General features: G+C 45.6%; 1 protein-coding gene across 1 annotated transcript in view; it reads left to right on the forward strand.

The window, feature by feature from the left end:
- MAML2 (mastermind like transcriptional coactivator 2) overlaps positions 1-13,941 on the forward strand; it is a 54,938-nt gene that overhangs the window by 34,549 nt on the left and 6,448 nt on the right. Inside the window, exons 3-4 of the mRNA XM_044441836.1 lie at positions 7,955-8,134; positions 12,776-12,887. Of these exons, the coding sequence (XP_044297771.1) occupies positions 7,955-8,134; positions 12,776-12,887 (292 nt within the window). The remainder of the gene's footprint in view (positions 1-7,954; positions 8,135-12,775; positions 12,888-13,941) is intronic.

A 13,941-nucleotide genomic window follows, 5' to 3' on the forward strand; every position in this document is an offset into this window, starting at 1 on the left:
TTTCTCCTGTGCTGCAGTTCATCAGCAGCATATTGAAGGTTACCTTGATCTCTTAAGAGCATGATAATATCAGAATGCTTTCATTCTCTCCAAGCTTCTTTCTTGTCAACCTATGTCAACACTCTCTCAAAAAAGCCAGTATGAGCAAGATAATATTTTTATCTTGATGCATTTTATTTCAGAGAGGATCCCCACCTTCTTTTTATAGAATGGAATGGTGTAAGTACCTCGTGGGGAGGCCATGTGCTTTACTTTGGGGAGGGCTGTCCTCTCTTTTAAGGTGTCCTCTATTTGAATGGCCATCCAGTCCAAATCCAGTTCAAGGATGAATCAAAGCTGGGAAATCTGGCTCTGCTTCCAGCCTTGTGATTGGAAGGGGACCAGGGCAACTTTATTTTTGTGGCCTTTAATTCATAAGAGGGACTGGAATGTGTGCATTTTTCCCTTGCCACTGACAGAATTTGTATAAAACGGCACCTGAACAGCACATAGGACAAATTATGTGCATCTCGCTGAGCCAATTGCTTTCCAGGTGTCTTTTAAAGGCCAGGTAGGCACAGAGTGCGGCGCTTATGTCCCTTCTGTTCTTGGAAATCCTGCAAAGCAATGACAGCAGATGGGATCCACCTTCTGTAGCTGGGTCTGTATTGAGTTTCTGCTGTTAGGAAGATCACTAACCTTATATAGGAGCGGGTTTTTTGTATTTGCCACAGTCATACCTGCCCACATTAAACCAAACAAGTTTAATTGGTTTTGTACATAATTCTTTGGAAAAGAAGCTTAAAAGATATCTGCATGGATATCCTGGACATTCCCAGACCAGGGCAGTTGACCTTGGCCAGGCCCATCTAGTGGTAAACAATTCTTTGAAGTTGGTGAAAGTCCTGCCTAGAACCACCCAGTTCCCAAGCCATACTCAGTTCAAACTCATCCAAACAATGAGTAACAGCTATCTAGCCAATTGAAGTATGGCCAAAAGATAACTGAGTAATCTTCCTAGATTAAACCCAAGTCCATCTGAAAGCAGAACTAATTGACAAGCTTCTCATGGGAAACTTAACATCGTGAGCTCATTGGTACTAGACACCAGATACCAGACCCAGTTCCTGCTGAAGAGGAATGAAGAACAAGAGCAGCTATCCAAAAAAGGCCCAGGAACAAGGATGGAATGGCCATGCACCACTGTCTCCTCGTATTCCCAATGGTCTTCCAGCCTTTTCCACTACAGGATGGCAGGGCAGGCAGGTACCTACATGCTCACCCAAGATGCATTGTATAATACTTAATTTGCTAATGCGTGTGCATGGATTGGATTATGGATTGACTCTGTAAAGAAGCCAAGCCTTGCATTTACAAGAGCTGAGCAGGGCTGTCATGGACAGGACATTCTGCAGGGCTTGTACTCACAGGGCTGCCATAATTCAGAAACGATAGCACATAGCAACAGCAGCATTGATCGATATATATTTGCATACAAACATTCACAGAGATCGGGGGCTTCTTTTTCAGCAATGCACAAGGGGCCACTCTACATACATAATATCAGCAGTGGTTGTTGCTAGTTGCGAAGTCGCGTCCAGCACATTATGATCCCATGGACAACATTCCTCCAGGCTTTCCTGTCCTCCACCATCCCCCGGAGTCCACCTAAGCTCACGCCGACTGCTTCAGTGACTCCATCCAGCCACCTCATTCTCTGCCGTCCCCGTCTTCTTTTGCCATCTATTGTTCCCAGCACACAATGCTTTATATCGGCTTAAATAACCTAGTGCCTTTCCCATGTTCTGGAATACGACTCCCATCATCGCAGGCCATCAACCATGCCGTCTTTGCAGTCCAAAACATCTGGAGGGAGCTAGGTTAGGAGGGCTGGATAGACAGATCCATCCACCTCCACCCCACCCCTTCCCCCAAATATTTAGTTACCAGTTTAACTCTGACCTGGAGAAAATATCAACAGGAGACTTGAGAAGGTAGGACGGGAGAGGCACACATGAGAGGGCCTCTGTATTCGCATATACTAGGCCTGTTCCAAAATGCCTGACCACACTGGGGCGGGTGAGGGGTGTTAAAATGTTCCCAAAGATGGGATGAGACAGATTTTGGGACGGGGGGGAAGAGTGACACTGCGGTGGTCCTGGAGTTTCTCGGGAGGCTTCCTTCTTTCGTACACTGCCCTGAAAACAACCCTTACATTATTCCCAGGAGAATTTCCATTACCCTTTCCAGATTCCATGTGTGGCATCTGTTTTTTAAAGCATATAACAAAGAAAATAAAAATCAAAGACCTCTTGGACCACCTCGTAACAAATTTGGGCAAGCAGATTAGAGCATTTACAAATATGCTGAGTACTTTGCCCTCTCTCACAAATATCTCTGAAATTCTGAAATTCTCAGAATTCCTTTCTTTGCAACTACTTTTTGTTTTGTTTTTGCCCAATGGCAGGTTTACTAAATCCTGGATTTCTCATCATTTTCTAAGAGCCTCAATCTAGATCTAATTTGTCATCATCATATTTGTGTACTTTCCTTTAATGGGAAAGAAATGGCAGAGTGTCCAGCCTTTGATGCTTCAGTGCTCCCCACCCTTGGATGATACATTTTGATGTCCTTTTTGCATCTCTTAAGTAACGCCACCTAAGCACTACAAAATGATTCACTGTTAGTCACAGGGCTGCAAGGACTGAAAGGAAAAGAGGCGACTCCTGCCTTGGAGAAGTTCCTCCCTCGGTGCCAAGCCGATCGTGTGGGTGGATGAAGATGTGGAAATGCAGAGCTCTGGCAGCAACAGTGGCAGAAATCTGCTAAAGAAGGAAAGAAAGATTTAACAGTATGGGACCAGCCTGGAGCTGATGCAAGATTCCTGATTTTGGGGGCATTGCTGGAATACCGGGAGAGCTGGGGTTTGGCAGAGTGCGGGTGGCAGAGAAGACACATATAAGCCGTAAGACAAAGGGTGATGTGGGAAACCTTCTTAGCTCAGGCTCTCTAAGTTGGAGCATTGCACTGTGCCAGCTGTTTGGATCCTAGTTTAGTACTGGCCTCCCACTGAGTGGATTATCCCTGCCAGTTCACCCTGGTCACTTGCCAGGGGAGCTCGGCCTGACCTCACTCACCTCCTCCAGTCTCATTTTCCACTGCCTCCGAAGGACCAGCTTTTACTTACACACCACCGCACTGTTCTAGCTCTGCTACTTTTCAGTACTTGGTTCTGATAAAGGATGGCACATGCTTTGAAATGGGACATATTCAGGCAGGCACACATGAACTGTTCTACTCTGGAAACAACAAACTTAGAAGAAATGGAGTGGCTCTAATCCTAGAGCAAGATGTAGCACAAGCAGTAAGGGACTGTACATTGGGAGTAAGAGAGGTGGCTGCTTTGGCCACTTGTTCTCAAGGAGTGCTGCAGGCTGGACTTCAGAGGAATTGGAATCGGAGGAATGTGGAGCAGAACTGAAGGGAGCCTGGGAATGGGGGCCATGCCGGGACTCTGAGATGACAGAAGCAGGGATGCTTATCTCAAGACCAGGTTCCCCAGGTGAGCAGGCAGCTTGTGGGAATAACCAAGATGTACAGTAGCTGGGAGGAAACAGGAGTTTCTCAGATTCAGCTAAGTGAGCATAGCTCCTGACTCTAGGACATGTGGCCAGCAGAGGAGGGTGGCCCAATTAGAGGATAGGGAAGGGATGGGGCCCACACAAGCTCATAAGGAGAGTTCCTGGAAGTGATTATTAGATTGGATTCAACAAACTCTGTGCATGCTCAGGGATTCATTCTGGGTATTTTGTGCTTTTTGGGTCAATAAAGAATACTTTGTATGGAAAACAGTCTGTGGTTCTTGAATGCACAAAGGAGGAACCCCAGCGGCCAACATGCTGCAAAGTCTGACCAAATCATATCAGTCCGAATTTGTGGAAAACCTATCAACGTAACCATCATTAAAACCTACACTCCAACCATAGATGGTGAAGAAAAAGAAACTGAAACTTTTCTGCAACTGTCCAAGAAGTAATTGATAATACATCAACACAAGACATGACGTTCATCATAGGGGACTGGAATGCAAAAGCAGGAAACAAAGGAGAATCAAACGCTGTAGAAGAATTTGGCCTGGGGTTGAGGAAAAATGCAAGAGAATGACTAATAGTATTCTGTGAAGCCAAGAATCTATTTACTATAACTACACACTTCAGATAACTAATCAGGAGACAGTTCACACGGACATCACCAGATGGTAAAAATAGAAATTAAATAGATTACATAATTGGAAATGAGAGATGGAGAATCTGAATTCTCACTGCCAAACAAGACCAGGAGCAGATTGTGTTCTATTAATATAAAAAATCAGAATATACCTGAAAAAGATCACTAACAAAAACATAATACAACAAAAACATGGTTTATAATACAATGAATAAGGAATTAAAGGTCATATAAAGAGCAAATTTGCAATGCTGAACTCAGTTAACCATGAACCAGAGAAATCATTAGGGAAGAATGCAAAAAAAAATTTCTCTAGAAAAACAAAGGGAAAAGCATAAATGGATGACAGAAGAAATGTTTACATTTTCTAAGGTCAGATCAGAAGCAAGAGCAAAAGTAACAGAAATAGAATCAGAATTCTGAATGCAACTGTTCAGTGATTATCACAAAGAAACAAACAAAATTACTATGGGCAAAGCAAAGAAACAAAAACAAACAACAAAAGAGGCAAAACAAGAGACCTTTTCCAGATGATCCAAGAAGTCAAAGGGGAATTCAAACCCAATTCAGTAACCGTAAGACCATTGCACTTATTTCCCATGCAAGCAAAGCTCAAGGTGTTTTAACATACATTATCCTATATGGAATGAGAAATGCCTTACTTCAGAATAAATTCCAAAAAGGAAGAGGCACTGAAGATCATAATGTAAATATATGTCAGTTTCTTGTGCATAGTCTTTGATTGTGTGGATTACAAGAAGCTATGCATGGTCCTACAGACTATTTGAAGCTCTTCCGGGGCCAAAGGGCAGCAGTGGGGATAGGCTGGGGGGATTATACTGGGAAACAGTGCAAGTAGGTGAATCAATCCCTTCCTTGCCACGGCAAAATAATCCCCAAAAAGACTGGGGTCTCCCATAGTTGCTTTTGCAAAAACCACCAGACAGCGTCCAGTTGTGAGCCTGCACATCAAAGCATGTGCTCCATGCAACAGGTAGATTCTTATTCTAGTCACATTTGCCTAGCAGAAGCGACAAGGGGCTAGCCCATAGGAACTCGGCATCTGTGCTTGCGAGCATTGTGGTCATCTCTAGAAAGGCAGCACTGTTTGCTGGGCACTCTGGAGCCCCCCAGACAGGAAATATGCCAGACTACCCCGGCAGGAGGCCGCACTGAGCACGTGCAGATAGAACAAGACACTGCTTAATGATTCATCACTGTCAACCTTTGTTCCTGTTAAAGACTTGATTGTTGGACGAGTCTGGTAGTGAGGCACTGCTTCATCGTCTGTTGCTACGAGATCGGGAAGGCTGAGCTCCAGCCCAAGGAAAGACGTGACGCGCGCTCTCTCTCTCGGCTCACTTGGTGGTGGCACTCGGAGTCTCTGCAGCATCTCCGAGCGGCAGAAGGAAGGGTACCCTTTGTTTAAGGATAGTCCTATATTGGGTAATAAGCCAAGGTCCTTGCACAAGCGACTTCTCACAGGGAGCATTCATGAGTCCCCAAACTTACCGTCACACCATCCACATGGGCTGAAATGCTCCTTCAGTTCCCATCTATCTACAAAGACTGGGACCAGAAATATCTCCTTAGCCTGACTTTAGACTAGAAACCAATGAGAATTTGGTTAGATGCTTGATAACTACCTACTGAAATTCACATGTTTCATCACAGATGTGGCTGAGAGGACTTCAGATTTTAAATAACTGAATGGGAAAGTAAACAAAACGGAGAGGTTTGTCTGATCAGGCAGAGGGCTTTGAATTTGGATAAGGCTGGTACTGGTGGATCCCTATCAGTGACAGGATCTATGGTTATCCAGGGCCGCAAGTTGGTTCATGCTGTTCCTTATATCAAGATGTCTGCATTGGCTTCACATTTGTTTCTGGGCTCAGTGCACACTTTCAGGCTGCTGCTTCTGATCCTTCAGACCCTAAACCTTCTAGGAACAGGTTGCTCTACAAGCCATTTTGTCCCATAAGAACCAATCTGAATGCTAAAATCAGTGCTGGAGAGTTTGAATCATGATCCTGTGATGATGTAACTACAGCAGGTAGTTGCAAGCTGGAAGGGCTGCATTTGCGAAGGCCATGAGACTGAAATGTCTGAAGGGGTGAAGTGGGGGAGTCTTCCTTATTCTGTATTCACTAGCAGTTAGACAAGTGGTGAAGATGCTTTTATCGACAGGCTTTCAGTTCCCCTTGGGAAAGTATTTCCAATGCAACTTGGTTGCCTTGTTCCCCTTTAGTTGTTTTTAGGCTTTGGCTATGGGGTGGCATAGAAACAAAAATAATATTATTTATAAGAATGCATTGTAAGAATAGCAAGAATGTACTAATGAGAATGCAATTTTACATGTTTGTATGCTGCTATGATTATTATAATTATCATTATAGTACATTTATACCCCAGCTTTCTTCCCTAGCAAGGAACTGAAGGCAGCTGACAAGATTGTCATCTTCTAATTAAAGATTATCCTTTAATTAGAAGAGTTGGGTTAAAAGAAAAACCCTTGGCAATACATAAAAGACATAATGAGTGGCAGGAATGGCTACATTTAGGGACAACATTAGACAGGGATTAAAGCTGATAACTAACAGGTAGGATGCAGTTTTGTCCCATCTCCTCCATCTTGCAAACCACTGTGCATTTAATTTGTCCCCTAGAATTGAATGGGAGCTATTGAGAGCTAAAGCTTCCTATGCCTGCAGTGCACCCTTTAAATGCATAGCACTTCCCTTCGTTCCGTTTCTTGGTCACTTTGAAGCAGAGTGAGGCAGTGTTGGGGGCTCACTGGGGTGCTGAATTTGCTTTAACTCCATCCACTAATTGCCAGGGGGGCAAAAGGTGTGGCTAACGTTATCAATGTGCTGCTGGTCTGGGATACAGAGTTTGCAACTTGCAACATCCCCCCCCCCCCATTTTGGAGGGATGCATTCCATCTCTGGGCTTAGAGGATCCCTAGCACTTGGGCTCAAGCCCCCTGGTATCAGGAATCAAAGGTTTTTTCCTTTACTGGGGCATGGTCTCTTAGAGCAGTGCTTAAATTTCCACTTTAGAAATTACTTGGATTAGTCAGCAAGACTTCTAGCCCATTTATTAACTCGAGCTTTTCAAAACAGCATAGAACAGAATAAAACAAGTGACCAATGACTACTCATATAGGAGACAGGAACTTTGTAGCCTTATGAAAAGACACCAGTGGAATAGGAAGAGCCCCATTTCCATACTGCCGATGCCTTCGGACAGTAAAATCAAGCCCTTACCTGCTCAGTCCTGTGTTGAGTTGTGTCAGTCTCACCTGAATGCTGGCAATGCAATGAAGAGCCAGAAATAGACTTTATGCTAAGCAGTACATTTCTGAAGACATGCAACATACTATACAAACCGCTTTGCTGGTATCGGTCAATGTAGTTGTTGCCATACAATCACTCTGACTTCCACAAATTGTTATGACAGCTTCCCATATGGATCCCTGGGCAACCCAGTTGCTTCTTCTGAGCTTTCCTGAGCTCCTGTTAGAGAGCCAAGGTTTTCCACTGCAGCTACAGAACCAGCCCGGTCATTTTGCCAGAACATGCTTCTGTTCCTTTCCCCTGCCGTGATTCTTGAGCAGTTGTCCTGCAACTCAGGGAAGGAGACCCTCAATTTTAAGCAAAAGGAGCCGTCGGTTTTCCATCCGTGTATATGTGAGTGTGCGCCTTTTGCAAGCTGTTTCCCACCCTCTTTTTCTTTTTGTCTTTTTCAGGATCAACATTCTGTCATAGGCCATAGTGCAGGCCCCAGTCCTGGTTCCGGCACTTGCACAAATTCAAACGCTGGAAGCGGTTACATGAACTCACCCCAGCAAGCTTTGCTGAATCAACAACTCAAACATCAGCTCCTTCTACAGCAGCAGCAGCAGCAGCAGCAGCTCCTAACAGAAACAGTAAATTTTCCAATGTGCTATTTTAGTTTTATGTAAAACTCTCTCCTCAGATCCCAAAGCTGATCCTGGGAAAATGTCTACTAAGTCAACTTGAATCGTTCCAGATAAATCATTGAGCACTTTCAGAGACACTTCCTGAAGAACTGGTGACAATCTGGGTTTTCTGGACTTGGCCCAAGCCTCCTGTATTCCACAGCACAGCTCCAGTTCAGAGTGGGGTGGGAAGGATGTACGAGGGTTCTTCAGAAAGTTTTCGCACTTTTTAAAACTATTTGCTAAGACTTTCAAAAGCAAATCACTTCACTTTTCTACATTGTCACCTTCCTTTGCGATGCATTTTTCTCAGCGTCATACCGACTTTTTAATACCATCAGTCAAAAAATATATAAAAGAGATTTATAAAAGTGCAGAAACTGTTTGAAGACCCCTCATGGTTCGATAGTAGATTGCCTGCTTTGGGTTCGAATGATCCCCCGTTCAATTCCCAGCATTCCTGGGTTAAAAGGATTAGGTGAGCGGTAGGCAAAGGGTGCCCATGGGGACTGCTGTTCCCCTCAGACATTGCTTCCTCATGGCCACATTTGGCCTGCTGATACGTGTTAGTTTTTCGAAAATTTGTTTATATAATTTGGGTGGTCCAGAGTACCCAAAGATAAAAGCCCTGCCGGCTCAGAACGAAGGCCTATCTAGTCTAGTGTTGTATTCCAGGCAGCTTCCCACAGGAAATCCACAAACAGGACATGAGCGCAACAGCACCCTTGGACCCATGTTCCCCAGCAACTGGCATACAAAGGCATACTGCCTCTGATCCTGGAGGTAGCGCAGTGCCATCAGGATTAGTAGCCACTGATAACCTTTTCCTCCATGAATTTGCCCCATTCTCCTTTCAAGCAGTCAAAACTGGTGGTCCTTGCTACATCTTGTGAAGGTGAACCCCATAATTTAAATATGCACTGTGTGAAAGGGTAATAGGGCAACTGGACCTAGGACTGACCTGACAGAGTGGGAGGAGAAAGCAGAGGACCTGAGAGAGGAGCAAAGCTGGCCGGCCAAGGAGGGGAGAAAGCAGAGTGTGCTTGTGCTGGTGTTTTAGGTGTCTGGTGTGTATAAGTAAGAAAAAGAGAGTTTAGGAGGAGCGATGTTGCAAGACGGAAAAATGAGTGACTGGTGAATGGAGACTTGAGCTGTGCAAGAAAGTGTGAAAAATGAGCTAATGAGGAGGGGAGAAATATTGTGACTAGAGGCTCAGTAACAAGGGGGATGACATGGCAGAGCAGGAAAGGGGAGAGAAAGGCCAAGATTAGAAGCTGGGATGGGAGAAACAGTGAAGGAGGAGAGAAATAGCAAAGGAGAGAGGGAAAACAGCAAGACGGGGCTAGAGAAGAACAAGGCCAGAGACAGAGAGGCAGAGAAGGATGAAGAGGTGGGAAGGGAAAGAGCAAACCTAGAAGCTGAGAAGGTGAGGAAGCAGCAAGGCAAAGGGGTAAGAGAATAGAACAGGGGAAACAGTGAGCTAAAGATGTGGAGAGGAGAGAAACTGCAAGTCAAAGGTGTGGAGGGAGAGAAAAGGCAAACCTAAAGACCGAGAGGGAGAAGATAGTTGGGCAAAGAGGCAAGCTGGAAAGAAAAAGCAAGAGTAGAGGCTAGAAGAGGAGAGAAAGAAGCCTGGGTAGCAGCAAAGAAGAGATACAGAGAGGGAAACAGTTGTGGGGAGGTAAGGAGTGAGGCGAGAAAGTGTGAATAGAGAGAGTAAAAGGGAAAGATCTGTGAGAGTGGGAGATTACATGAAGCAACGCTTTGCTTTCCTGACTGCACACCAAACATGAGGGAGAACCTGGTAGCCACACAGTTTTCATATTTGCAGTAAAAGAGAGAGAGTTTCAACCTGGTACCCACACAGTGTTCATATTTTGCATTAAAAAAGAGAGTGTCTGTTTCCATCCTCCTCTGAAGTATCTGTGAGAAAGATCTCAAGCTTTTGTGTATGGTTTAGATTCTTTGCATTTCATCATGGCATTCAAACCCAGATATAGTGTGATTAATCTGGGAACCTGGTTTGTTTCAACAGACTGTAATTATGAATAACCACAGTTCAGGATTCAGACACGACACTAAATGGTGGTTATTGTCAAACGGAAGCAAAAGTTTCTAGTCCCCTCACAACTGCACAGAGTGGGAGGCAGAGGGGAAGCACTTGCTGCATATAATGTAAAACTAGAATTTAGCACCAACAGGGTGCTTTTAAAAGCATAAATGCAATGGGGCAGAAGCAGTTTTTCAGTGTCTACAGGGTTGGAAGGAGAAGGTGAGCCAGAAGTTTCTAGCCTGGAGTGTTAGAAACCGGTGCTAATTTGGAGCCCTGCTTAGCAGAATGATGAGGAGGGGCCCAGAGACAGCAAGGCTGAACAACCACGTTTCAAAGCAAGCAAAGCCCAGACATTAATATCAAAAGGGGGGATGTTCCCATAAAGCTATTAAGTCCAGAGCCTAAAATTAGTTAAGTACTCCATTCTCTGCTTCAACTGAAGGTTCTTTCTCATGGCTCGGGCATTCCTTTGAACTGGAGTCTCCAGGCACTGACACGGCCATGCTTCTCCATGATGAGCCGGTATGGTTTTGCCACCAACACGATCATCTCCCAGGCTCCATTTCCAGCCCCACAGTGTGATTCCTTGATGCCTGTTACTAGCCCGACACAGGACAGCGGGTGGAGGGTGGGAGGTTTTCTACCTCCAGCCACAAGGAAAGCAGGTTGCCGGGCAGCCGGACTGTCAAGACACTGTGGCGAGTTCCATTTCCTTCCTTAGCCGCTGCTGGCCATCCGCAAGGACCAGCCGTGTGCCGTTCTTCTGCAGACCTTCTGGCAACACCCTCTCTCTGCTCCCTGGATGCTTTGGTGTGTGAGCACTGCAGAACTGGACCAAAAAGTCCTGCTCTCTTCCTGTAGGGAGAAGGAACACATTTTGACCGTTTCCCAAGGGAGAAATAGAAGGGGAGTTAGAATACTCAAAAAAGGAATTTTAGCCAATTCATGTTGCTGACCTCTGCATTTCAGGGTTTTTTTGTACTTTTGAGTTTTGCCTTTTTTGAAGGAGGAAAGCCCTGCTAAATCTATTCATGCTGAGCACAGATTTTATTGGCTAGGGAACTGAAATTCCAAGTTCAAATCCCTCCTCCATCAGCTGGCTTTAGGCAGGCCACAGTCTCTTCTTTGCCTGTCTGCAAAATGGGAATAAGTACCCTGGCCTGCTCTACAAGGTGGTTAAATATTACTCATGAAAGCATTTGGACATACAGTTGTGAAGTACATGTGTGTCTGTGTGAAAGGGGTAAATTCAGATTCACTTGGAATGATTTCTCTAAATCTGAAACAAATAATCAAACAAGAGATCCTCAAAGTATTAAGATGGTCAAGAGGCAGGAGTAATTCCCCTGTGAGGAAAGGTTGCAAATGTCTGAGATGGTTTAGCTTAGAAAATAGGCAAGAAAGGGGAGAGGTGCTTGAACTGAGACAAGGTGTGGAGAAAGTGGAGGAGATATTTTTTTTCCTCTCCTGCAGTACTCAAACCCAAAGGAGTCAGCCCATGAAGCCAGTTGTGGGGAGAGTCAGGACAGAGCAAAAGAAGGACTTTTCCACACAGCACATTGCTAAACTATGGAATTCACAGCCATACAGTCTAGTGAAGGGCCCCAATTTGGACGGCCTTCAGAGGGGATTGGGAAATGCATGCAGGACAAGGCTATCTATCCATGGCCGCTAGTCCCGGTGGCTACAAGCTGGCTCCAGTGTGCCTACGTACACCAGCTGCTGGAGGACTTAGGCAGGAGGGCGCTGTTGCATTCATGCCCTGCTTGCGTGAGCCCATGGGCAGCAGGTTGGCCACTCTAGGAGCAAGATGCTGGACTAGAGGGACCCTTGGTATGATCCAGCAGGACTTTCCTCATATCCTTAGTAGTCCTGATCCACACAGTTCCCTCCTAGCCCATCTGGAAAGCTAAGGGTTGGTGCAGCATCTGTATGTTAGACCAGAGGTGCAGAACCTCAGATCCAGCGGGATAATCCAGGCTGTTTGAGGTTTCAGTCCAGCTCTCTGGGGTTGCCCAGGTCGCCACCCTTCGTTTGGTGGTCTCCTGGCTTTTGCCTATTTGCCAGCCCCCATTCTGAAAGGTTGAAGTGCCTTTCCTAATGCAATAACCGCTTGGGTAGTCTTGGCCTTGCTCACCTCTGGGATCCAGTCCCCAGGAACTGCTCCAGAACGGAGTTCAGCCCTGAGAATGAAAGAGGCTTCACAGCCCTGCTCTAGAAACCGTGTGAGAGGCTTCGTTGCTTGTCGCATTGAGCCAGAAGTTTAAGAATCTCTGTTAAAGACATGCGCCCTTACCTAAGCCTCCCCCAATCTGGTGCCCCCCAAATCCATTGGACTGCAACATCCCTCACCACCCAGCCAGTACAGCTTATTGCTATATGGACTGGGGCTGATGGGAATTGTAGTCTAGCACACCGAAAGGGCACTGGACAGAGTAAAGGTGTCTTACATATCTCAGGATTGTAGAGATCACGGTCTGTGGGACCGAGGAAAACAACGACCTCTGGCATGATAAATAAAAGTGAGCTGTTTCTCTTTTTGTGTCATCTTGCAGGATAAAATGTCTACTTCGGATCAACTGAACAGACACCTCACAAGACCACCGCCAGATTACAAAGACCAAAGAAGGAACCAGGTCAACATGCAGCAAACACACCAGTATTCAGGTAAGCATGCTTGGAAAGACCAAAATGAATACTCTGCCGCCAGTGCGGACTCGTTCTGAATGGGCTAGAGGTACTCCTCTCCCCATCAGCAGAATTCGTCCATCCTGTCAGAGTTCTGCGCAGTTTCCCCACTATTCTATCGCTTTGAGCTCGCTGCTGCTTTCAGCCCTCCTGCCTCCTAATCTCCTCTTTGCTTTAGTCAGCACAAAGGTCCTCTTGTCCTAGGGCCGTCTGTGAAGATTTTCCTCCAGACAAACCACCCTTCCATTTCCTTTACAGAAGCTGCATTGATTTCCAGTATCCCTTCCCTGACCTTTCCCCCTCAGCTATTACAATGTCTGTGAGCATTCTGTGGTGTCCTTGTAGCTCAGCTGAGGGCTGGAAGGGGATGACTCACAGATTTTGAGCCTTCTGGGTGCACACAGAGAAGCCAGCAGATCAATCAGAGCACATCTAAGCATAAGACAACATCTACCTCATTCTGCTGGAATTCGTCTGGTGGCTGATAGATCTGGGACTCGCCCAGAGTAAGAGGAAAGCAGTTTCGGTTTGGGCTTTTTAATGCGATGCTTCGCTTTTAAAAGTAAGGCCCATAAGGCCATGCTTCATTTTCTGGAGGTCCCAAAATACTGGGGTTGGGAAATGGAGTCCATTTTGTGCATTGGGGATTTAGTCACATTTTCCTTTTTTAGGGGTGTATATAGTGCGAATGCAAAGGACCCATGTTTGCAAAATCGGGTTCATGGAGTCCTGGTCATCTGGACTATTCAGGTCTTCTAAATACGTGTAAACGAAGATGTGGAGAGAGGGTTCTGTTCACTGGCTATGGCCACCCCCACCATGAATTAGTAGCTTCTGAGCAGGCACACCCTACAATCACACAAACTGTATGTGCATAGGCATGTAAGAAGACCACAGGAGGAGCCATGCTGTATCACATTGAAGTCCTCTCTAGCCCAGTGGCCAACCACGTGCCCTAAGAAGCCTACAGATCGGTCAAAAGCACCCTCCCTAGCAACCAGTATTCAGAGCCACCTCTTACTGGAGGCAGAGA

This window comes from Varanus komodoensis, unplaced genomic scaffold, assembly GCF_004798865.1.
Source record: "Varanus komodoensis strain SLA01 unplaced genomic scaffold, ASM479886v1 scaffold4, whole genome shotgun sequence".
In the NCBI taxonomy this organism is placed as follows: domain Eukaryota; kingdom Metazoa; phylum Chordata; class Lepidosauria; order Squamata; family Varanidae; genus Varanus; species Varanus komodoensis.